This window comes from Mobula birostris, chromosome 12, assembly GCF_030028105.1.
Source record: "Mobula birostris isolate sMobBir1 chromosome 12, sMobBir1.hap1, whole genome shotgun sequence".
NCBI lineage: Eukaryota > Metazoa > Chordata > Chondrichthyes > Myliobatiformes > Myliobatidae > Mobula > Mobula birostris.
Window position 1 is genome coordinate 60,810,079 of NC_092381.1, and position 25,348 is coordinate 60,835,426.

A 25,348-nucleotide genomic window follows, 5' to 3' on the forward strand; every position below is an offset into this window, starting at 1 on the left:
TTTAACTTAGAGTCACAGAGTTCGAGTTGTACAACATGGGAAAAGGCCCTTCAATCCATACACATCCTTGTCAACCACGATCAACATTCAAGATAATCCCATTCTCAGCACTTTCCTCTTATCTGCCTACACCCTTGTCATCCATGTAGCTGTCTAGATTCTTCTTAAATGTATCTAATGCACCTGTCACAAGCAATTCTTTGAGCAGCTTGTTCTATCTAACCACTGCAAGCTGTGTAAAGAAAAAATTGCCCCTCAGATTCTTAATAAACCTTTCACCTCTAACCTTAAATATATGTTCTCTAGTTTTAGAATTCCCAACACTGGAAAGAAGACCACTCACTATCTATGCCCCTCATGATTTTATATACCTACATGAGATGACTGCTCAATCTCTTATAATCCAATGAGTAAAGGATAGCCTATCTAACCTCTCGCTATAACTTAATCTTCCAATCCTGGTAACATCAGTGTAAATCTTTTCTGCATTCTTTCCAGTTTAATCACATGCTTCCTAATATAGGGTGAACAAAACTGAATACAATACTCCATGTATGGTCTCACCAGCTTCAGTGAAATGAAATAAATTTAGGAATGCAAGAGCTGAGGCTACAAAAATTTAGGATAAGGAGTCTTTGATGGTGTGCAAGCAATTGATTAGGAAAAAAGTTACTGGCATAGGAGAAGCATTCGTCCAATAAAACTACAAGTTAATTTGCCTCTTCATATGCCAGAAGATTAAAAACAATCTCATGGCCCTCAACATCAAAACTCTAGTGCAATATAAATTAATAATATAATACAACTATGAAGACCATGAGGTCTCCTCCACCTAATCTAATATTTTGCCACAACATGAACACTCACCCTCACCTGGTCAGCGATGGGCTCTGACTTGTTTTTCAAGTTTTTACTGAGTGGTCACCATGACTGGATAACAGTGAAGTCAGGAGAGTAGGTGGAAGTCCTGTAACAACCCTTCTTAGACGATTGACACTTTCCAAACCTTTTTCGAAGAAATAAACATGAGATTCTTCAGATGCTGAAAATCATAAGCACCACACACAAAACGCTAGAACTCAGCATCAGGCAGCATTTACAGTGGGAAATGAGCAGTCATCATTTCAGGCCAAGATCCTGTTCCGATGAAGGTCTCGGTCCAAAACATTGATAGTTTATTCCCCTCCATAGATTCTGCCCGACTTGCTGAGTTCCTCCAGCATTTTGAGTGTTGCTGCTTCCAAGAAATGCCTGCCTGTTTCACAGAAAAACAATTGCTGCCACCTACAGACAATGACTAGCAATGCATGCTGAACAGGACTGTAAGACCATAACATCCTAAGACATACAGCAGAATTAGGCCATTTAGCCTATCGAGTCTACTCAGCCATTCCATTCCAGGCTGATTTATTTTCCCTCTAAACCCCATTCTCCTGCCTTCTCCCAGTAACATTTGATTCTGTGATTAATCAACTTCCACCTTAGCCAGCACAACTGTCTGTGCAGTGAATTCCACCTATTCACCACTCTCTGGCTAAAGAAATCTTTCCTCATCTCAGTTTAAAATGGATGTTCCTCAATTCTGAAGCAGTGCCCTTCAGTCCTGGACTTCCCTACTATTGGGAACATCTTCTCCACATCTACTTTATCTAGACCTTTCAATATTTGATAAGCTGCAATGAGTTCCTCCCTCATTCTTCTGAACTCCAATGAGTACAGGCCCAGAGCTATCAAATGCTCATGTGTTAACCCTTTCATTCCTGGAATCATTCCCATGAACCATCTCTGGACCCTTACCAATGCCAGCACATCGTTTCTTAGATAAAGGGCCCAAAACTGCTCGCAATACCCCAATTGTAGTCTGGGCAATGCCTTATAAAGCCTCAGCATTACATCCTTGCTTTTGTATTCTAGTTCTCTAAAAATTAATGCTAACATTTCATGTGCCTTCCTTACCACCAATTTAACCTTCAAGTTAACCTTCAGAGAATCCTGCACAAGGACTCTCAAGTCCCTTTGTACCTCTGCGTTTTGAATTTTCTACCCATTTAGAAAATCGTCCACACCTTTAATCCTTCTACCAAAATGCATGACCATGCACTTCCCTATGCTATATTCCATCTTCCACTTCTTTGCCCCTTCTTCCAGTCTGACCAAGAGGAGGGGAATCTGCAGACACCCTGTTTCCTCAACACTATCTGCACCTCCCCCTATCTTCGTATCATCTGCAAACTCAGGTTCAGGTGCAACCTGTCCTTTTTGTACAGGTCATACCTTCCCCAAAAGAGATCCCAATGATCCAGAAATCGGACACCCTACACCGGCTGCCTATTCCCTTTCCCTCCCCTGACGGTCACCCAGGTACCTGCCTCCTGCAACTTAGGGGTGATTACCTCCCTGTAACTCCCATCTATCATCTCATTTTCCTGAATGAGCCAAAGGTCAGCTAGTTGCAGGTCCAGTTCCTTAACAGTCTCTAAGGAGCTGCACCTCAATGCACTTCATACAGATGCAGTTATCAGGGAGAGCTCCCACATCTCACAAAGAGAAAATTCCTCTACCTCCAAAACAGTTCTCAATGGATTAGCAATGCATTAACGGAAATAAAAACCTACAAGGAACTTATTCACTTAGAACCTTTGCCCATGCTTGCCAGCGCCTGGCCACACTAACACCGGCCCGCTCCCACTGCTCTGCTTACACCTCTCTTCTTCCTATTGGCCCTGCATTGAATGCAGTCTACCAAAAGGAACCCCAAGACCATAAGACATAGGAGCAGAATTAGGTCTGCTCTGCTATTTAATCATGGCTGATCCTTAATTTTCCCCTTCTCTACCTCATTCCCTGACCTTCTGCCTGTAACATTTGATGCCGCATCCAAACAAGAGCCTATCAAGCTCTGCCTTAAACACACCCAACAACCTGGCCTCCACAGCTACCTGTGGTAACAAATTCCACAAGTTCACCACCCTGTGGCTAAAGAAATTTCTCCACATCTCCGTTTAAACAGATGCCCCTCTATCCTGAGGTTGTGCCCTCTTGTCCTCACCATGGGAAACATCCTTTTTACATCTACTCTGTCTAGGCCTTTGAACATTCAAAAGTTTTCAATGAGATCCCCCCCTCTATTCTTCTAAATTCCAGCAAGTACAGACCTAGAGCCACGCACTCCTCTTATAATAAGCTGTTCATTCCTGGAATCATCTTTGTGAACCACCTCTGGACTCCCTCCAATGCCAGCACATCTTTTCTTAGATGAGGAGCCCAAAACTGTTCACAATAGTTAAGGTGCAGCCTCACCAGTGCCTTATAAAGCCTCAGCATCACATCCCTGCTCTTGTATTCTAGACCTCTTGAAATGAATACTAACATTGCATTTGCCTTCCGCACCACTGGCTCAACTTGCAAGTTAACCTTCAGGATGTTCTGCACAAGGACTTCCAAGTCCCTTTACATCTCAGGTTTTCGGATATTATCCCCGTTTAGAAGTTAGTCAGCACATTTATTTCTATTACCAAAGTGCATGACCATGCATTTTCCAACGTTGTATTTCATTTGCATCTTTCTCGCCCATTCTCCTAATCAGTCTAAGTCCTTCTGCATCCCACTCATCTCCTGAACACAACCTGCCACTCCACCAATCCTCATATCATCTACAACATTGGCAACAAAGCCATCTATACTATCATCAAAATCATTGATATACAGTATAAAAAGCAGTCCCAACACTGACCCCTGCGGAACACTACTAGTCACTGGCAGCCAACCAGAAAAGGATCCTTTTATTCCCACTCACTGCCTCCTACCAATCAGCCAATACCGAGTCAAAAGCTCTGGAGTTCTTACTTAACCTCACGCTACGTCACCAAGAAACACTCTCTCACACTGATTGCAATCTGCTGTAAAGACCAAAAGCCTAGAGCTCTTTTTAAACCTCGCCCTGTGACACAAATAAACCACCTCTCGCACTAATTGCAGCCCGCTGCCTTCTTACACTAATTGCAACAAGTCCGTGATCAACACAGATAAACGTAGTAAAGATAGACTCAGGATTTGTAAAAATGTTCCAACAGAATCGGAAATAAGATTTTTTTTGCTACATTTGTGAGTTGATCTGTCATGAATATTCCATGTATCACAATAATCAAGTTATTTGTAGCATCAAAATCAAATGAAAGCCAATCTAAACACCAGAGATTCTGCAGATGTTGGAAATCCAGAGCATCACACACACACACACACACGCAAAGTGCTGGAGGAACTCAGCAGGTCAGGCAGCATCTATGGAAATGAATAAACATTCAATGTTTTGGCTAAGACTGGAAAGGAAGGGGGAAGGTGCCAGAGTGAAATGACAGGGAAACGGAAAGAAGCTGCTGGAAAGTGACAGGTGCAGCCATGTGGGTAGTTTATGGAAGGATGCTCCTCCACCCTGTGTGTGGCCTCATTGTAGAAAAAGAGGTGGCCAAGGACTGACATGTTGAAACAGGAATTAAACTGGTTGGCCACCGGGAGATTCCGCTTTTGAGGGATAGAGCAGAGGTGCTCGACGAAGCAGTCCCCCAATTTAAATCGGGTCTTACCAATGTAAGGAGCAGTGGTATAGTAAACTGAATACCTCATATTCCATCTGGATATCCTCCAACACAATGGCATAAACATTCATCTCTCCTTCTGGTAATACTTTTTCTTTCTTCCCTTTCCCCTCCCTTCCCTCTCCTATTCCCCACTATGGCCTCTTAACTCTTCTCCTCACCTGTTCATCACCTCTCCCGATGCCCCTCCTTCTCTTCTTTCTCCCATGGTACACCTTGCTCTCCCATCAGATTCTGTCTTCTCCAGCTCTTTACCAGTCCCACCCGCCTGACTTCACCTATCACCTTCTAGCTTGACCTCATTCCCTTCTCCTCACCTTTTTATTCTGGTGTCTACCACCCTCCCTTTCCAATCCTAGTGAAGCGCCTCAGCCTGACGCATCAACTGTTTATTTATCTTCACAGATGCTGAGTGACTTTCTGAGTTCCTCCAGCATTCTGTGTGTGCTGCTGTGGACCAATCTAGCGACTAAAATAGTCTGACAGATGCAGCAGAGCTTCACTGCCAAGTGGAACTCCCATTATTTACAGACCAGGTTTGTATAGGAAACGTGGGCTGAATACGAGTAAGAAACAGTACATCTGTGTAGCTACACCTCATCAATGTAAGTCACTGAAACTTTGAGAGAAAGCTGGAGATTCAACTACTGCACTTACGCTTGCTTTGTGCATCTGTTGCTAAAAACATCATGTGATAGCTTGCCCCATGCATAGAAACTAATGAGAATTAGTTCCTGTACATTATAATGTTTGTTTCCTTTAAAAAATACTTGAGAAAAGTAAACTACAGAACATCTTCACTCAGATCCTTATCAGACCTACAATTTTTTAAAAACTCTGCAAAGTGGCAAATAATTGGTAGAATATACTACATTATTCACTCAAAGCCAGTAAGGAAATGTTATCAACCAGTCCCATTCAACTCAAGCTGGAACAAAAATACCGTACTTCAGGAAAGAAAATATAATTTTAATTTTAAAGTTGGCAGACACCAGATGTCTCAAAGATGTCTCAATTGTGAATTTCTAGCTTTCAACAACAACTAAAGGAAATAAAGTATCATTATTTTGGCTTATCTTTTAATTATTAATTTAACATTAGTTATTTAAATATCATTGGAAAGTAATAAAGTAATTACAATTGCTACATTAACCTCAAATTAAACTACAGCAACAGTTTTACTTTATCTACCATGAATAAGACCACAAGACATAGAAGCAAATTAGGTTATTTGGTCCACAAAGTCTGTTCCATTATTCCATCATAGCCGATTTATTATTCCTCTGAACCTCACTCTCTTGCCTTCTCTCAGTAACCTTTGATATCCCAATAATCAAGTACTTATCAACACCCACTTTAAGTATATTTAATTTCTTGGCCTCCACAGCAGTCAATGATAATGAATCCCATAAATTCACCACCATCTAGCTAAAGAAATTCCACCAGAACTCTGTAATGTGGATGTCCCTCTATTTTGAGGCCATGCCCTCAGGGTCTAGACTTTTCCACTATAGGAAACATTCTCTCCACATCCACTCTTTCTTGCCCTTTCAATCTTCAGTGGAGCTCAATCAGAACCCCCTTCTCATTCTTCTAAACTCCAGCGAGTAACGGTGCAGAGCTATCAAATGCTCCTTAGACGTTAACCCTTTCACACCCAGAATTAATCAATTGAACTTCCTCTGGACCCTCTCCAATGTCAGCACATCTTTTCAAGGGCCCTAATACTGATCACAATACTCCGAGTAGAGTCTGACCGATGCCTTATAAAGCCTCTGTTTGTTTTTACATTCTAATCCTCTCGAAATGTATGCTAACAGTGCATTTGCCTTCCTTACCACTGACTCAACCAACAAGTCAACCTTTAGGGAATCCTGCACAAGTCCTCTGCTCCTCTGATTTCTAAATGGGGAGAAAAATTCAGAAAATAGTCTACACCTTTATTCCTTCTGCCAAAGTGCATGACCATACACTTCCCTACACTATATTCCCAACTAGTAACACAAAATGGACAATATTACACATAATGTCATGGACTGAAACTGGATTTTCCTTTCATTGCTATTTTTCTGACAGCTCAGAGGTATAGGATGACTGTGGGTTGATAATCTATGATAAATGGCTTGGCCATTTTATGGACGGGGTGGGAACGGGGGTGGATCATTAAATTGACAAGTGGCTAGAAGTACACATTACCCTTGCATATTGAATGGGGGAATGGGGGTGTGCTGCAAACCTGGCACAATCTGCATTTGTTTTTTTGTAAATGACAGTGAACACTAAATAAACTACATTACACTGGAAGAAGTGATATTTCACTCAGATTGACTGCCTGGATCCCTGGACTGTGGGAAAGGAAAAGCTCAAAAGACAGATGCTACATTGACAGCAGCTGGATAAAAAAAAATGATGAGAAGGAAAGTGGTTTGTAAAAATGGAAGGACAAACCAAGTGATTGAGAAAGTAACAATTACTTTGCAATAGGAAAGGGAAACACTTGGTGTTTGCTAACATTATAGAATGAAGAAGCCAGTGAGCTCAAAGTTCAAAGTACATTTATTATCAAAGTATGAATACCATATAACAACCTTCTGATTCATCTTGCGCGGGGTGAAGAGGGCCCTATCCTTATTCTGGTTAGTAAGAAAGGATTCAAAAGCAGAAGCATCACCAGAAGCCCAGGCAATTATGGTAGAGGGGAAGGCATGATTAAAGGGGAAACAAAAACACATTTCAAAGGACACCTGGAAAAGGCTTGTTCTAACTTGCAGCAACCAATATTACCACTAGAGGTAGCAAATACATTGATTTTACACTCCTTAAAATGAACTTCTAGTTGCAACCAAAGATTTCTGAGTTCTGAATTTAGATGCTAATAACCACTTCATATTTTTGCATTCTTATTGTAAGTTTTCAGCATTTGTCCTTCATTTTATATTCGTGAGTACATTCTGTTATTGGTAAGTTTATGCATGATTACTAAACTTTAAAAAAAAACTTAGCTTCACAAAGATTCTAACCCTTCATTCACAACCAAAGTGGTTGTTATAGCTTCAATTAGCAGGATTTTATCTCAGTATGTGTCCACAAATAAAAATTATCCTACAATTTATAGGTGTTGATTACAAAAGAAAGGACACTATAATGTCTGTTTTGAAAAGGCAGTTAATATCATTCAATCTAAAATCTTAAGTTAAATCTAATGGAATTCAAGGTTGATGATCTGTTTCTGCTATGGAGGACCTGTCAGGTGAGGAGAGATCGAGTTGGAAAGCCTTAGAGAAAAGAGGTTTAAAGAATAAACAGTGACTTCATTGAAATACACTAAATTCATAGAAGACTGGACAGGGTAATTAAGTTGAGGATGTGCTCCTTGGCAGAGGAGTTGAGAACTATCAAAGTGTTAGGTCACTAAAGACTGAAATGATGAGAAATTCTTTCAAACGGTATTGAATCTTTGGATTTCTCAGCCTAAAGAACTTGTAGAAGCTCAGTCACTGGTTTCATCCAAAACCAAGATCGATTGATTGTTCAATTTAAAAGGAATCAAGGGAATAACTCAAGTAAATGAGCCACGGTTAAATAATGAAACAACTCATGAAGCTGAGTAGCAAACGCCTGGTTACAATTTTATATATGTTATAGAATCATTTAAAAAAAGTATAGCACAGAACCAAGACCTTCAGCCCATCCAGTCCGTGCTGAATAGTTAAACTGCCGACTTCCATCGACCTCCACCTGGATCACAGCCCTTCATACCGCGACCATCCATGTACCTAGCCGAACTTTTCTTGAATGTTGAAATCGAGCTCGCATGCACACTTGTGCTGGCAGCTCATTCCACATTTTCATGACCCACTGAGTGAAGAAGTTTCCCCCATGTTCCCCTTAAACTTTTCACCTTTCATCCTTAACCCATGACATCTGGTTGTAGTCCCACCCAACCTCAGTGGAAAAAGCCTGCTTGCATTTACACCCTATCTATACCCCTCATACAGACGATAATTTTGTACATCTCTATCAAATCTCCTCTCAATCTTCTACATTCCAAAGAATAATGTCCTAACCTATTCAATTTTTCCTTACCTCAGGTTCTCCAGACCATGCAACATTCTTGTAAATCTTCTCTCTATTCTTTCAATCTTGTTGATATCTTTCCTGTCAGTAGGGGACCAAACCTGCACACAATACCCCAATTAGTCCTCACTAATGTCATACAAATTCAACATACCATCTCCTACATTCAGTACCTTGATTTATGAAGGCCATTGTGCCAAAAGGATTCTTTATGACCCTATTTATATGTGACAACATTTTCAATGAACTATGGACCTGTATTCCCAGTTCCCTTTGTTCTACCACACTCCCCTGTACCCTGCCGTTCACTGTGCAAAACCTTCCCTGGCTGGTCCTACGAAAATGCAACACCTCGTATGCGTCTGCATTAAATTCCATCTGCCATTTTCAACCCATTTTTCCAGCTGGTCCAGATTCCTGCTGCAAGTTATGATACCCTCCTTACTGTCTCAAACCTTGGTGACATCCACAAATTTGCTGATCCAGTTAACAACATTGTCATCTATATCAACAACCACGGGCCCTGTGGCACTCCACTAGTCACATGCCTCCAGTCAGAGAAGCAACCATTCACCATCACTCTCAGCCTCTCCCACAAAGTCAATGCCTAATTCCTTTTACTACTTCAGCTTGAATCCTGAGTGACTGAACCTTCTTGACCAACATCCCAATATGGGACCTCGACATATGTCTTGTCAAGTTCACGTAGACCACATCCACTGCCTTGCCTTCATCCACATTCCTGGTAGTTCCCAAAAATAAACTCTAAGGTTGGTAAGACATGACCAACCACACATGAAGCCATGCTGACAATCCCCAATCAGTCTATGTCTATTCAAATAGTTATTTATCTGGTCCCTTAGAATACCTTTCATTAACTTTCCCATTACTGATGTCAGGGTCACCAGCCAATAGTTTCCTGGTTTATTTTTAGAGCCTTTCTTAAACAGCGAACAATATTAGCTATCCTCCAATCCTCTGGTATCTTACCAGTCAGGAAGGATAATTTAAACATCTCTGCTAGGGTCCTGGCAATTTCTGCACTTGCCTCCTGCAGGGTCTGGGGAAATGCCTTGTCAGGCCCTGGGGATTTATCCACCCCGAATTGCCTCAAGACAACAAACACCTGCAAATTGTATCAGGTCAATGAAGTTGATTCCGCCTTGCCTCACTTCTGAATAAATACAGGAGAAAATGAATGATACACATACTCCATGAAAGATGGAGAAATGCCCAAGGGGGAAGCTAAACAAATGTAGATGCTTTGGTAGACTTGGCCGTCATTAAGTCTAGCTAATCCAGAATGACAATTAATTATGCCAATAAAACACTTAACAGTGTGCCACAGAATCGGAAACTTATAACGAAAGAGACTATTTGGTGCCAGCTAAAACCAGGCAAGTGGCTGAGCAAGATATGAATCAAATTGTAACAAGCCCTGATCAAACCCTACATTGGGTCAGGGCCTTCAAGATGAAAAAGAGTGCATGGACTCAGAGTAATGAAATCTGCCAATTCCTGTGCAATTATTGATTTGTCATAACATTTAAGCTTATAGAGCCATGTTGTTGTTGAGTGCTATTGAGTCATTGTCAACTCAGGGCGACCCTATGGATAGGGTCCATAGCGTTTCCATGCAGATATTGCTACTGTCCAGGTTGGGACCCAGTCGGATTCAAATTCAGGACCATCTGCTCAGTCCAGTGTTGACGCCATTACACCACTGGCCAGCCCTATAGAGCCATGTGCATTCATGTTAGTTTGTTTGATTTTGGTTAGTTTTGTTCTTGCCATATATGCTATGCTGGTGAATGCTGTAAGCATGGTTTAAAATTGCAAGAATTAATTGGAGCTTAATAAAGAAAAAATCCAAAACAGCTCTTGGACTGCTTTGGCCAAAATTATCAAATGCAGATAATTGCTGCACAGTAAGGAAAAATTGATTCGTGTTCATGAAAACCAAGATCATAATATGACCCAGCTTAGTAAGAAAGACAAGAAATAAAGACTATCAGATGACTAAGGATAATTAACCACGAGTCTTTATGTCTCAGTGTTGTACAGGAACTTGGCAAATGCTGCCCAGTACATGTCCTTCATGGAGGGTATCAAGTTCACTGTGCCTTGAGTGAATAATCTAGGCTGTTGGGTAAGTGATAAATGAAACGTTAACAGTTAAATTACACATCCCGGAGAAAGGGTTTCCAGGCCTGTAGCTCAAGTCTGTTTTAATATGCATTTTTTCCTGCATATTAGATACCTGGGAAGGTAAAAATAATTAATTTAGTTACTGACATGGTGGTTTACCTTGAAGTAAGGTATGCAAATAAAGAAATTTGTGTAAACACAGGGAAACCATTTGTCTTCTACTATAAGAGGAGTGAAATAATAACACATCTCAACATGCTGTAGTAAGAATTTCCTGATGTGACTGAATGATTTCTAACCAGAATCATCAGATCCTTCACTTAACCCTCACATTTAGCATCCTTGCAAATCCCACACCTATATCTCTCACACACATTTCAACTGCATCATCCAAATACACTCTATGGCATTGACACCTACCTTTCTTTCAGGAGGAGATGACATGCAACTGGCAGCTGGAGATTCCAATAGGGATTTAGTTGTAAATCAAGCAACCTGCCCAAATAGACTGAATCAAACTCGGTTGCTTTAAAGCTGCCTTTGCTTAGGTAACAACCAGCAGCACAACTCGTGGTTCGTTCTGCTCAAATCTCACACTTACTCTCCTGCTTTTCAATCTGTAGATGGTGTATATATGTGCCCTTCATTCTCCTGCTGCCTAAGAAAGGTAACAAAGCTCACCACTGCCACTACATTCAGAGGAGGCTAATGAGAGCTGAACTAGGCACATCAATTCTCACGGTCTTCTACAGATGCGCAGCTGAGGGTATCTTACATGCAGTACTGTGGCAGACAAAAGGGCTTACAACAGCCGGTTAAAACTGCCCAACACATCACTTGCACCAAGCTACCTGCCATCTTGGACATATAAAGAAAAGTGCTAGAAAAAGACAAGCAATATCATGAGGCATCCCCACATACCCTGCTTATGGACTGTATGTCCCACTCCCACCAGGAAAGAGGCTTCAAAGCAGCCATGTTAGGACCACTCGATTCAAAAACAGCTTCTTCTCCCAAGCTGTCAGGCTGATCAGCACCTCCATTAACACATCCCTCCACTCCCGCCACCATTACCTAGCATCACTTTATGAACATACAATCAGTCTATTTACATACTGTAAACTACTTTTATGTACACACGGCAACAGACGAACAATTACTTGTACATTATGTTTTATAGGATTTTTTTTATTTTATTGCATCCTTTTTCCTTTTTGTGTTCATTATGCTTAATGACTTTTTAAAGCTGCATCAGATCCAAAGTAACAATCATTTCATTCTCCTTTACACTCATGTACAGAAGGATAATAATCTTGAATCTTGATCTTGAGTCCTCTTTGCAAATTTGCATCTTGCTTTTATCTAAAACCCAAGTACAGGCAACCTTGCAAAATAGCCATTCTGGGTACTGAAATTTCCCATTACAAAATCCATAAATCACTACCCAAAAATTAATTCATACAGGATTTATTTGAAGTAATTAAACATTTTTTTTCAAATTGCATTTCTTAACACATGCGCAGATGACGCAGCTTTGAATTATGGAAAATCACAACGTGCACCTTTTTGTCAGAATGCAACCTACCTGTCATGCAAGGGATTGCCTGTGCCACATTTTGGCAATACAATAAACAACAGCCAGTAGCTAGGACAAGGTACAAAGGGAGCAGAGTGCCCGGATTCCTGGAGAGCAAAGTTTCACATGAATTTTGAAACAGAGGAGAAGGGTGAGCACATTGATGCTGCTGGCCACACGAAGCATGTAAGTGCCATTATGAAGAAAGCACGGCAGTGCCTCTACTTCCTTAGAAGTTTGTGAAGATTCGGCATGACATCTAAAACTTTGACAAATTTCTTTTGGTTTGTGGTGGAGAGTATATTGACTGGTTGTTTCACAGCACGGTATGGAAACACCAATGCCCTTGAACAGAAAAGCCTACAAAGAGAAGTGAATACAGCCCAGTCCATCACAGGTAAACTCCTTCTCACCATTGAGCACACCTACACAGAGCACTATCGCAGGAAAGCGGCATCCATCATCAGGGATCCCCATCACCCAGACATGCTCTCTTCTCGCAGCTGCCACCATAAGGAAAAAGTTACAAAAGCCTCAGGACCCACACCACCAGGTTCAGGAACAGGTATTACCTCTCAACCAGCAGGAATAACTTCACTCAACTTCACTTCCCCCATCACTGAACTGTTCCCACAACCTGTAGACTCACTTTCAAGGACTCCATCTCATGTTCTCGATATTTATTGTTTATTTACTTAGCTATCATTCTTATTTCTCTCTTTTGTATTTGCACAGTTTGTTGTGTTTTGCACACTGGTTGTTTGTCCATCTTGTTAGGTTCAGTCTTGCATTGACTCTGTTGTGTTTCTTGGATATACCATGTATGCCTGCAAGAAAACGAATCTCAGGAATGTACTGTATATGGAGGTATACATGTACTTTGATAATAAATTTACTTTGAATTTTGGTGGATAAGAATAACTGCATGTTCTCCCATGTCAATTTCTTTACTATAACCTCATTTCCCCCCCGGCACCCCCCCTCCCCAGCCACCTTTCTGGACCTAATAGTCTATTCCACCTTCCTACATCTCCATCTTGCCTTCACTTATCCAATCAGAAACATTTATCCACCATAAGCATGTCACAGTTAAATTCCATACTGTAAATTCAGGTTATAGCCTTACCAATCTTGGTCCACAGGTGTAATAGCTATCCGTGGAGGGGTTTGCAATGGCAAAGTGGTCGGCCTTGGTATGCTGTCTCTTTCTGGAGTCTTCGCTCTTTCCCCCTGCCTCCAAGCCAATGGTGGCAACTGAAGATTACCAGAGAATCTTCTTCTCCCTCTTCGTAAATCCACTCCAAGCGTGGTTCCAGAAGAAGTATAAGATTTGCTAAGACCATGTTCTGGGAATTCGTTACCATTCTAAAGAGGAGATAAATATTTGAAACTTTTAGGAATAAAAGGAGTCCACTATATGCAAGGGATTTAAGTTTCACTTTAGAATGAATCTTTGCTTTAATCTCTCATCAAACAGCAATAAATCATGGTTTGGTTGTTTGTAATTCTGTGTCAATTTGCTAGTGCATGAGAATAAACATGCATGACAAATTCAGAAACATAGAAAACCTACAGCACAGTACAGGCCCTTCGGCCCACAAAGTTGTGCCAAGCACATCCCTACCTTAGAAATTACTAGGCTTACCTATAGCCCTCTATTTTTCTAAGCTCCATGTTCTTATCCAAAAGTATCTTAAAAGCTAAAGAAAGCTATGCCAATTCCCACCACATTTATACCATGACGCATTTCACACGGCATGACATTCAACTGGTTTCATGAATCAGTATTAAAAATTAATACAATCAAGACATTTGTTCAATAAATTATATTACTTTCTATTGATCTATTGTAATTACAAGTCGCTCTGGTTAAAGTACTTAAAACTGCTGAAATAGTATTTATAGCCTTGATCAAAACTTGTATAAATCGTTGAATTAAAACAAAGCTCTACACAAAGAATCTGGATTATCGCTCAAAACATGATATTAGTGACCAAAATTTGCCACACCGAGTTAACTGTTCTCAACCACAAAGTGCTGGAGGCACAAAAAAATGTGGGCATCCCCACACAAGAACATTTAAAAATCAAAACCCTCAGGAGAAAAAGGAAGCAATCTGGTCGACAGTCGGCACCTAGTCTTTCAAAGAATGAAAGAGGAACAAAATGATTTCAGTATCTACAAGAGTATTTAACACTTTCTTATTTTTCCTGGAATCAACATAATTTTTGAAATAATGATATTAATCAAAAAATTGCAGAACAGGAGACAAAATAGAACAGTTTCCACCTAACTCTGCAACTACAACATATAAATAAAAAACAACTGTGTGAATTCTTTTAACTTCACTAGTGCTATCAGGTTTTAGAAGAGGCAATGCCTGGTGTTGCCAAGAACTGTATTACTATAAAACTGTCTGTATCACAATTCCTCTATTTCCCCATTGTATCCCATGTTGTAAGTGGAAGTGGGTTCCTAGGAGATGTTGTTTTATTCAACAGTTATGATGATACAACAGCTGCTGCCTCACAGCGGTGGGCCATTTAAGAGATTGCCTTGTCAGCTTCCAAAACAAATCTCTAAGTGGCTAGCGGCATCCAGGGAGGGAAAGGGACAGGGGAGAATGGGAGTAAGCACGAGCTTCTTGAGTCTCCACTTATCACCTTCCAGAGTGCAACTTGAGTGGAGGCAAACACTTTTCAACACGTTAAATTAAATGAGAGTTAAAATTTCAGACGATACAACTCTGAAATAGAGGAAACTCTGAATGTATTCAGTGGATTAGCCAGCCTGCCTCAAATATATGGGATTGCTAGAGGACGCCAAGGGTTGTTGCCTCCACCAGCTCCATGACAACACAATACACCCCAACAAAAAGAACATCTTTAAGAGGTGGTGCATCAAGAAGGCAGCATCCTTCATTAAAGACCCTCAGCAATCCGAACACAGCTTCTTCATGTTTCTACCATCACTGAAGATGTACAGGAGCCCAAAGACTCACGCCCATTGTTTTTGGAATACCTTCTTCCCCTCTGCCATCAGATTTCTGGACAGTCCATGAAAACTACCTCATTATTTGCCTTTGTACTATTTATTTTATAACATAGTAACATACTGTTGCTGCAAAACAACAAACTTCATAATATAAGTTGGTGATAGTAAACCTGGTTCTGACAACTGCACATACACATTCCCTGCTGCCGTAAATACCACTCAACCTTTCAGTATAAAGCAGCCTCTAACAGGATCTTGCCTTGGGTAATCTGAGCAGCTACACCTACATTTGTATTCTTCCATAGTGCCATTGTGTTTCCTATATAACACAAAGATAAAGATTGCTGTGTCATCAGCTTAAAATGCAGCAAGAAGGCTGGTGAATAAACAGCAAATATCACGGCAATCTGGCCAGAGCTTTTGAAGGAGAAAATTGGAGTTCAGGGCCCACATGTGGGCAGTCAAACAAATTAGCAATGTTAGGCCCAGAAATGTCAGAAACAGCATGGAATTTTCGAGTCCATGAATTGGTGATAATTTATCTAGCCACTCTTTCTGCACTACATAAGCACATTAATATGTAATTGATGTATTATCTCCTACATTATTGATACTGAACTGAGTCCCAAACCTAGCTTCGGTCCAACTTTAAGTGAAAAAGCTACAAATTATCTAACCATGGAAATGCATTAGCACAAACTATGACACATGGAAGGATCAATTTTTTTGAATTATAATTCAATGCATGACCTTTAAATCTTCCCACAATGATGATATCAGGAATGCCTGCAACAAATACCACCAAAAAATTATTCAACAAGCAACTTACACAAAAATAGAGAAAAGGTTTGAAAAGATGAGTTCATAAGTTCAGTACTAATTATCAACGAAGAATTTGTAAAGGTCCAGGATAAATATAGGTCATTTTTTACTGCACTGAGTCTGTGCTGGTTCACAGGAACAAAAAATAAACCAGGAAAGACTAATGGTTGTAGAAACTGTTCACTTTACCTGCTTCAGCAGATACAATGGATTCCAGTTAATTGGGCCATTGGTTAATCGGGGCCACAGCTTATTTGGGACAACTCTTTAAAAAAACAAAAACAAATTGAGAAAATAGCCAGGTTTCCCTTTGCTTATCTGGGACAATATGCCATTTTAATTGGGACAGGAAGCTGTTGCTGAACACTTTCTAGCATCAGTCACATGCACATAGTGTAGCCATTAGACACTGCACCATGCTTAGAACGAACAGTTTTTAAAATAGCATCAGTTGCATGTGTGTGTTCAAAAAGCAGTGATTTTTGTCACTAATCGTCTGTGAGAGGTAAGCAGTAAGACAATTCAGAACTGTATTACTCACTGCAGTTTCAAGCATTCAGACTTGGAAGTGACAGAAACAACCAGGAGAAAAAATGAAAGTATTTCACTACTTCAAGTTCGGGACTACAAAGAATTTGAAGGTATTAACAAGCATCTTGATTGTTAACTTTGAACCCCACCCAGACCCTCAGCTCAAAGCCGTGACTCCAAGTAGCCAACTGCACACGACAGCGTCCACACTCTCATACACCATTTTGACAGGTGGGCGAAACCACATGAGTGAAGCCAGCAGGTCTCATACCCCGGCGAAATGGGGGCATGCCTGGCCTAGTAAGCAAAGTCAGCTCCAGAAGACTGGGCAGATGAGATCTACGGTGAGATCCAACGGCCAGGATGGCAGTTCTGCAACACTACATAGAGAGTGACATGCATTAAGAGGCACAGAAGTAGTCATGATCATTTACTGCAACCAGGGAAGACCCCAGTTGTGCCGACTACTTGTCCCAACTGACCAGAACATCTGAGGTCAGAAGAGTAGAACTGCCTCAGTGTCATCTTTTCCTCTTTAAAAACTTACCCAACACAGTTTTCCTGTCTTCAATGGATATGACGGACAACCACTAGTAACATCAGTAGTGTTCTAATTTGTTTATTTGTCTAGTCAGATACATAATTTGTTACTGAGCTCAGCGGTAGTTTGTCTTTTTTTAACATATATCATTTTATCTATTTCCATGAAACTTTGGCTAATTGGGGCAGTCGCTTAACTGCGTCAAAATCTACTAGTCCCCATGCATTCCACTAACCAGAATCCACTGTATCCATGTCAATGCTTAAACAAACCACTTACCTGCACTCTTTTCAGGATCACTAGTGATGGGCAAAAATACATGAAACACCCAAGTCCCAAATATTCATTTCATCAAATTGTGAAATACGCATTAGTTTAAATCTTTTGATTTGTTTAAATGATAATTTGTACATTAAAAATTGTCATAAATCTAATTTGAATGATTTGTGGGGAATATATAAATGGTTTATTATCTAACGTGATCATTGTTTCAATAAGTATTGACTCTTTAATAGTGCAATTATTGGAAATGTTTACAAACAGAAATTGTGAAGTGGCATATTGTTTTCCTTAAACAATACAACTTTGTCATATTGCTCTGACTGTGGAAACCTAGAGGGATTAGAATAAAAATCAGTAAATTGGTTTGTTCTTATCAGATGTACAAGGGTGCAGTGACAAACTTGGTTTTGCAAGCCAGCTATAGAGACCATTTCATTACAACACTGTATTGAGACAGTACAAATGAAAATAATAACAGAATGCAGAAGAAAATGGTAGTTGGAGAGAAATTGCACTGGAGGTAGACAAGGCTTAAACCCATAATGAAGTAGGATGGGAGGTCAAGAGTTCACCTTATTGTAGCATTCAATAGTCTTAAACTAGAACTCTGAAATCAAAACCATCATCCCCACAAAGCCAATCAATAAGCTCCAAAACCTAGGCTTTGATACATCTTTGTGCCCCACTGGAGCCTCGATTTCCTCATTTGTAGACCCCAGTAAGTTCAGATTGGTAGCATCTCCTCTGTAATCACCATTGGCAAAGGCTGTGTGCTCAGCCTCCGGCTCTACTCAAAGTATGACTATGACTGTGAGGCTAAGTACAGCTCCAATACCATACTTAAGATAGCTGAGGGCACCATTGTTGTTGACGAATCAAAGGAGGGAGGTTGAAAATTTGGCTGAGTGGTGCCACAACCTCACATACAATGTCAGCAAAAAAAAAAGCTGATTATTGACTGCAGGAGGAGGAAAGCGGAAGTCCATGAGCAAGTCCTCATCAAGGGGTCAGAGGTGGAGAAGGTCAATTCCTTTAAATTCTTCTGTCAAAAGGTCTGTCCTGGGTCCAGTACGCAAGTGTCGTCAGATAGACGATTTGTCAGTGCCTCTACTTTCTTAGAAGTTTGCAAAGATTCAGCGTGTCATCTAAAGCAGTGGTCCCCAACCACCGGGCTGCGGACTGGTACCGGGCCGCAAAGCATGTGCTACCATGCTGCGAGGAAACGATATGATTTAGTGATATGAAACGATACGAGTCAGCTGCACCTTTCCTCATTCCCTGTCATGCCCACTGTTGAATTTGAACACACGCGAGGTCATCAGTCGGTATAACCTACAACTACTCAATGAGTGAAAAACAAACATCGCTTCAGAGTTTCTTTGGAAGACATGGTAGGGGACATAAAAGACCTCACGATTATGATCACGCAGAGACAGCTGAGGCCCAGACTGCAAAAAAAAGAAAGCTTCCTTCAACAGAAAATACGACGAGTTGTACATAAAATATGGCTTTATTGCGACCGGTGACTCACACGCTTCAAGCCCCCTGTGTATGATATGTAGAGACAAGCTGTCTAATGAGGCAATGAGGTCCTCAAAACTGCTTTGGAACCTTGACTCCAAGCACCCTGAACTTAATGAAAAACCCATTGAGTTTTTTGAGCGGGAAAAACATCAGCAAGCGGGACAGAAGCAAGTGCTGAGAGCCACCACTTCCACAAATGCTGCTGCTCTGTGAGTGTTGTACTTAGTGGCTAGCCGTATTGCTAAGGCTAAGAAGCCTTTCACTGTTGGTGAAGAATTGATTGTGCTTGCTGCCAAGGACATTTGCCATGAACTGTCGGGAGAAGCTGCAGCTAACAAGATGGCACAGGTTTCTCTTTCAGCTACCACAGTTTCAAGGAGAATCGATGACATTGTGGAGGACATCGAAGCACAGCTGTTGGAACGGCTTAACGAGTCACCATGGTATGCTATCCAGGTCGATGAGACTACCGATATCGACAACAAGGCAATACTGCTGGTTTATGTGCGATATATATTTCAAGACAATGTGCATGAGGATATGTTGTGTGCACTGCCGCTGCCAACGAACACAACTGGGGCAGAACTATTCAAGTCTTTGAATGACTACATGTCAGGCAAACTGGACTGGTCATTTTGTGTTGGAATATGCACAGACGGGCTGCAGCTATGACTGGACAGCTGTCTGGTTTCACTACCCGAGTCAAAGAGGTTGCTCCTGAATGCCAGTCTACACACTGTGTAATACACAGGGAAATGCTGGCTAGCCGAAAAATGTCACCTGATCTTAACAGCGTATTGAATGATGTTGTTGAAGTTATCAATCACATCAAAGTAAAAGCCCTTAACTCACATCTGTTTGAGCAGCTTTGCGAGGAAATGGATGCAGAGCACAAACGCCTTCTCTTGTACACTGAAGTCAGGTGGCTATCAAGGGGCAGAGCCCTGGCCAGGGTTTTTGAGTTGAGAGAGCAGCTACAGAGATTTCTTTCAGGAAAAAAGTCACCACTGGCAGCACACTTCAGTGACAAGGAGTGGACAACAAAACTCGCTTATCTGTGTAACATCTCCAACCTGCTCAATGAACTCAATTTGTCACTTCAGGGGAGAATGACAAGTTGGCAGATAAAGTGTCTGTTTTCAAAGCCAAACTGGAACTGTGGGGACAGTGAGTGGACAGGGGCATATTTGACATGTTCCCAACATTGGCTGGGATTTTGGGAGAGACTGAGGCTGCACCGTCCTTCTCACAGCTGGTGTGCGACCACCTAACTTCGCTGTCGACAGAATTCGAGCGTAACTTCCCAACCGCAAATGACCCAAGACGTGCAATGGAATGGGTCCGTGACCCACCTGTGAATGTCCCCAGTGAATCATCCATGTCAGCGCGGGAAGATCAACTCCTCGAGCTTGCAAATGATGGTGGGATGAAAAGTATGTTTAACATAACATCTCTGTCGGCATTCTGGATCAAAGTCAAGGCTGAATATCCTGAGATAGCCACGAAAGCACTGAAAACATTGCTTCCATTTCTAACATCATATCTCTGCGAAGCAGGGTTTTCTGTAATGAATGCAACGAAAACTAAATTGCGGAATAGACTGGACATAAGGAACCCCCTTCGAGTATCGCTGTCTCCCATCACCCCTCGATGGGACCGTCTTGTTGCAGGGAAACAAGCCCAGGGCTCCCATTGATTCAGCGATATTGGTGTGTTGCAATGATTTTATATATTCATATGAGGAAAATACACGCTGTGTGTTTAATATCCAAACGTTACTTAAAATGTTATGATGCTATTGACTTATAAGTGACTTATAATTGACTTATCACTATATTCATGGGAAGAAAATATGCACTGTCTGTTTAATATTAAATTCATTAGATAAACCCTTTTAGAAATGAAATTGAGTGTATTAGCCACTTATATGTGACTTATAGTTGACTTATCACCTATATTCCGTCATGATTAACACACCCCACACCCCAGCCAGTCCACAAGAACATTGTGAACATTAAACCGGTCCACGATGCAAAAACGGTTGGGGACCCCTGATCTAAGCAGCACTCACAACACACTGGAGGAACTCAGCAGATCGGACAGCATCAGTGGAAACGATGAGTCGATGTTTCGGGCCAGAACCCTTCGTCAGGACTAAAGAAAGAAGGTGGGGGAGGGTTGGAAAAAGGCTGGTAGGTGCAGTTGAAAAACCAGTAATTTGAAAGACAAAGGGCTGGGAGAGGGGAAGCAGGGAGGTGATAGGCAGGAAAATAATGGGTAGTAGAAGGAGACGGAACCATGAGGGAGGTGATAGGCAGCTAGGGGAGGCAGCAGAGTGAAATAGGGATAGAGGAAGGGAGATGGAGGGAATTACCGGAAGTTGGAGAATTCTATGTTCATACCAAGGGGCTGGATACTACCTAGACGGTATACGAGGTGTTACTCCTCCAATCTGAGTTTAGCCTCATTATGGCAGTAGAGGAGGCCGTGTATGGATACATCTGAATGGGAATGGGAAGCAGAGCTGAAGTGCATGGCTACCGGGAGATCCTGTCTGTTGTGGCGGACTGAGTGGAGGTGCTCGACAAAGTGGTCCCCCAATCTGCGTCGGGTTTCACCGATGTAGAGAAGGCTGCACAGGGAGCACCGGATGCAATAGATGACCCCAACAGACTCAGAAGTGAAGTGTTGTCTCACCTGGAAGGACTGTTTGGGGCCCTGAATGGTGGCAAGAGAGGAGGTGTAGGGACAGGTGTAGCACTTACGCTTACAGGGATAAGTGCCGGGTGGGAGATCTGTGGGGATGGACATGCGGATAAGGGAGTCGCGGAGGGACCGATCCCTGTGGAAAGCGGAGGGGGTGGAGAGGGAAAGGTGTGCTTAGTGGTGGGGTCCTGTTGAAGGTGACGGAAGTTGCGGAGGGTAATGTGCTAGATCCGGAGGCTGGTGGGGTGGTAGGTGAGGACAAGGGGAACTCTGTCCCTGTTGTGGTTGCGGAAGGATGGGGTGAGGGCCAAAGTGCGGGAAATGGAGGAGATGCGGGTGAGGGCATCATTGATGACGGTAGAAGGGAAACCACAATCAAACCACAATTAGACCCCTGATCTAAAGCTTTGGCAAACTCATATAAATGCACGGTGGAGAGTATACTGACTGCTTGCATCATAGCCTGGTATGGAAACAATAATGCCTACTAAAGGTAGTGGGTACAGCCTAGTCCATCACAGGTAAAGCCCACCCAACCTTTCAGCACATCTACAAGGAGCACTAGCTGCATTTTCCACGACATGCTGTAATGGTGAGAGTCAAAGGGGACATGCCAAATTAGTTTAGCTCTCTGAGGAAGTAACCCAGATTAATTAAACCCCAAGATGTAATGTCAGAAAGCTCCACCTGCAGAGGGATAAAAACAAGGGTTAGCAATTTTAAAAAAAGAAAATTTGAAAAACAACACTATGTGAGGGCGGAGCGGGGCTGGACGCACGTATGGATAAGGAGAAAAACAAAGCAACGATTAGAAACTGAACACGAGGAAATCTGCAGATGCTGGAAATTCAAGCAACACACACAAAATGCTGGTGGAACGCAGCAGGCCAGGCAGCATCTATTGGGAGAGGTACAGTCGACGTTTCCAGCCGAGACCCTTCATCAGGACACTGTCGACTGTACCTCTTCCAATAGATGCTGCCTGGCCCGCTGCGTTCCACCAGCATTTTGTGTGTGTTATTAGAAACTGAAGACATGAACTGTTTGAGTGGAATTAGTAGTGAGTATCTTTATCTTACTAACTGGAAATCCTCAGGGTGAAACTCCTGGAGGAGAGATGATAGCAATAAAAGATTTATTGAAGCTACAGCTATAACGAGACAATATCGGCAGAGACCAGTGTCCAAAATCCCTACCGTGTAGTCAGGAATTAGTTTTGTAAAATCATACCAAGGGATTTGGTAAAGTTTTTGTACAAGTTTATGAACTGACTTACCGTGGATGATAAACTATTTCATCCAATGAACTAAGAAACAAGATGGTGTGCCACCCAAGGTGAAGAACCAGCGCGGGAACGAAATGTGTAATGACGCAGAGGATTTTATACAGTTGGATGCACAAGTTTATTTTCATTCGAAGAATCTGAATTTGATTTTCTGCAAGAGTTGACTACTTTTGCAAAGACTTTGGAAGTTACTGAATGAGATTTACTTTGTTTAAAAGTTGTGATGTTGGAGAATTGTCGTGAAAGGAGTTAAACTGTGTATATATAATTTTTGAATTTGAAATTAAACTTGTAGATATGCTGCCTGGAACTGAAACTGAAATTAAATATAATACTTGAGAATAGGAATTATATTTGGTTTTCTAACTAACTAGGGATAAGTAAAAAGGAAAGTTCAGTCTGTAAACTTTTAAACAGGGAGTAACACTAGGTCTAGTTAGTTAGATCAGAGTAATAAAGGAATCTCACTGCTTCTAATTAAAAAGGAATTTGTTATGGTTTAATATCTCAGATTTGGAACTTATCAACAAAATGTTGGAATTTTGAGTTGTTCTTGCTCATGTAAGTATTTAGTATAGTTTTTCTTCTTATTAAAAAAAACCTTATCCCCAGAAGAGTATGGTTTCTATTCACTCCCTCTTTCTGATACCTGGCTCTTCTGATAGTCTACTAGCACTCAGTGTAATTTGATTTTCTCAAAGAGTATGGTGACTAGTCACATGTGGTAAGACCAGTGCTACCTAGGTGTTACACACAGGTGAGTCTTCCTGGCTGTGGCACCAACGTGGTTACAGGACAGGCTACTGGTAATGCTCATTCCAAAGAACTTTAAGCTCCTAACCCTCCTGACCTCAGCACCAGCACCACTGATATAAATAAGAGCATGTGCACTGACCCCCACCCCCTCCCCTTCCTGAAGGCAATGGCCAGACAACAGGGACTCGCTGACATTGAAGGATGTTTCTAGGCTCCCTTTAGCTCCTTCCTGTACTCTGACTCATAATTTTTTTCAGGTACTGTCCGTAACAGTGGTGTCATCTTCAGGTTTGTGGATGGATCTAGAGCAGAATATGACCACACAGGCATGAGCGTATAAGAATTAGAGCAGGGAGGTGAGGCTGCAGACTTGCAGGGCACCAGTGTTAAGAATAATCATGACTGATGTGTTCCTGTCTACCCTTACTGATTGCAGTCAGTTGGTTAGGAAGTCAAAACTACAGTTGCAAAGGGAGATATTGAGACCAAGTTCCAAGTGGTTGGAGATCAGATTGCTTGGAATTATAGGGTATTGAATGTGAGATGTAGTCAGTAAACCACAGTCTAATGTAGGTGGCTTTATTGTCCGAATGCTCCAGAGATGAGCATAGCGCTAGGGAGATGTCAACTGCCATATACCAGTTTTGATGGTAGGCAAATTGCAGTGGGCCGAAGATGTTTGGAAGGCTAGAGTTAATGTGTGCTATGATCAGCTTCTCAGAGCACTTCATGAAAGTCAGAGACACTGAGCAGTAGACTTTAAGGCACACTGCCCTATTTTTCTAAGGTATTGGGATGAGACAGTGGCTGGTCTGGGACTCCTATTTTGGACTGACTCTTGGCATCCCTCAGAGCATCATGAAAGTCATATCTCAATTCTTTGTATAGTTCAATTCTACCCACATTCTTGGACTTCAAAAGGGAGTGGATTTCTCTGTTCATCTGTGGTTTCAGTTTTAGAACACACAAACTGACCTCTCTGGTAAGCAGTTTTCTACATTCTTGCTGATGAAGTCCATGCTGACAGCAATATCTCTAGCTCCATCACACAGAATACCGGCATCCTCCAGGGCTACATGCTCAGCCCACTGCTGTTCACATAGTTCAAGCAGAATCATCAGATTCACTGATGACACAACACTGGTTGGCTTCATCAACTATGATGACGGGACAGTGTACAGAGAGGCGGTTGAGCAGCTGGTAGAATGGTGCGGGTACCACAACTTGAGTCTCAACGTGGACGAGACTAAAGAGATTATCGTGCACTTCAGGAAGGTCAAGCCGACCAGTCCCGACTACTCAGTGGAGATAGTTAGAAGTACTGAGTTTCTGGGAGTGCACGTGATGGTTGATCTCACCTGGGCCCTCAACACCAGCTCTTTGGTCAATAAAGCAGAGCAGCATCTCCACTTCCTGAAGAGAAGAGGTGAGCTTGGCCGCCCACCCATGCTAATCAATTTTCACAATATTACCAGTGAGAGTGTCCAGGCCAGCTACACCACCAGCTGGTA

General features: G+C 41.8%; 1 protein-coding gene across 2 annotated transcripts in view; it reads right to left on the bottom strand.

Annotated features, from left to right (window-relative positions):
- The window catches only part of pde4ba (phosphodiesterase 4B, cAMP-specific a), a 620,274-nt gene that overhangs the window by 426,074 nt on the left and 168,852 nt on the right, over window positions 1-25,348 (bottom strand). For both annotated transcript variants that reach the window (XM_072273878.1, XM_072273877.1), the window contains exon 3: window positions 13,523-13,761. In XM_072273878.1, the coding sequence (XP_072129979.1) occupies window positions 13,523-13,761 (239 nt within the window). The remainder of the gene's footprint in view (window positions 1-13,522; window positions 13,762-25,348) is intronic.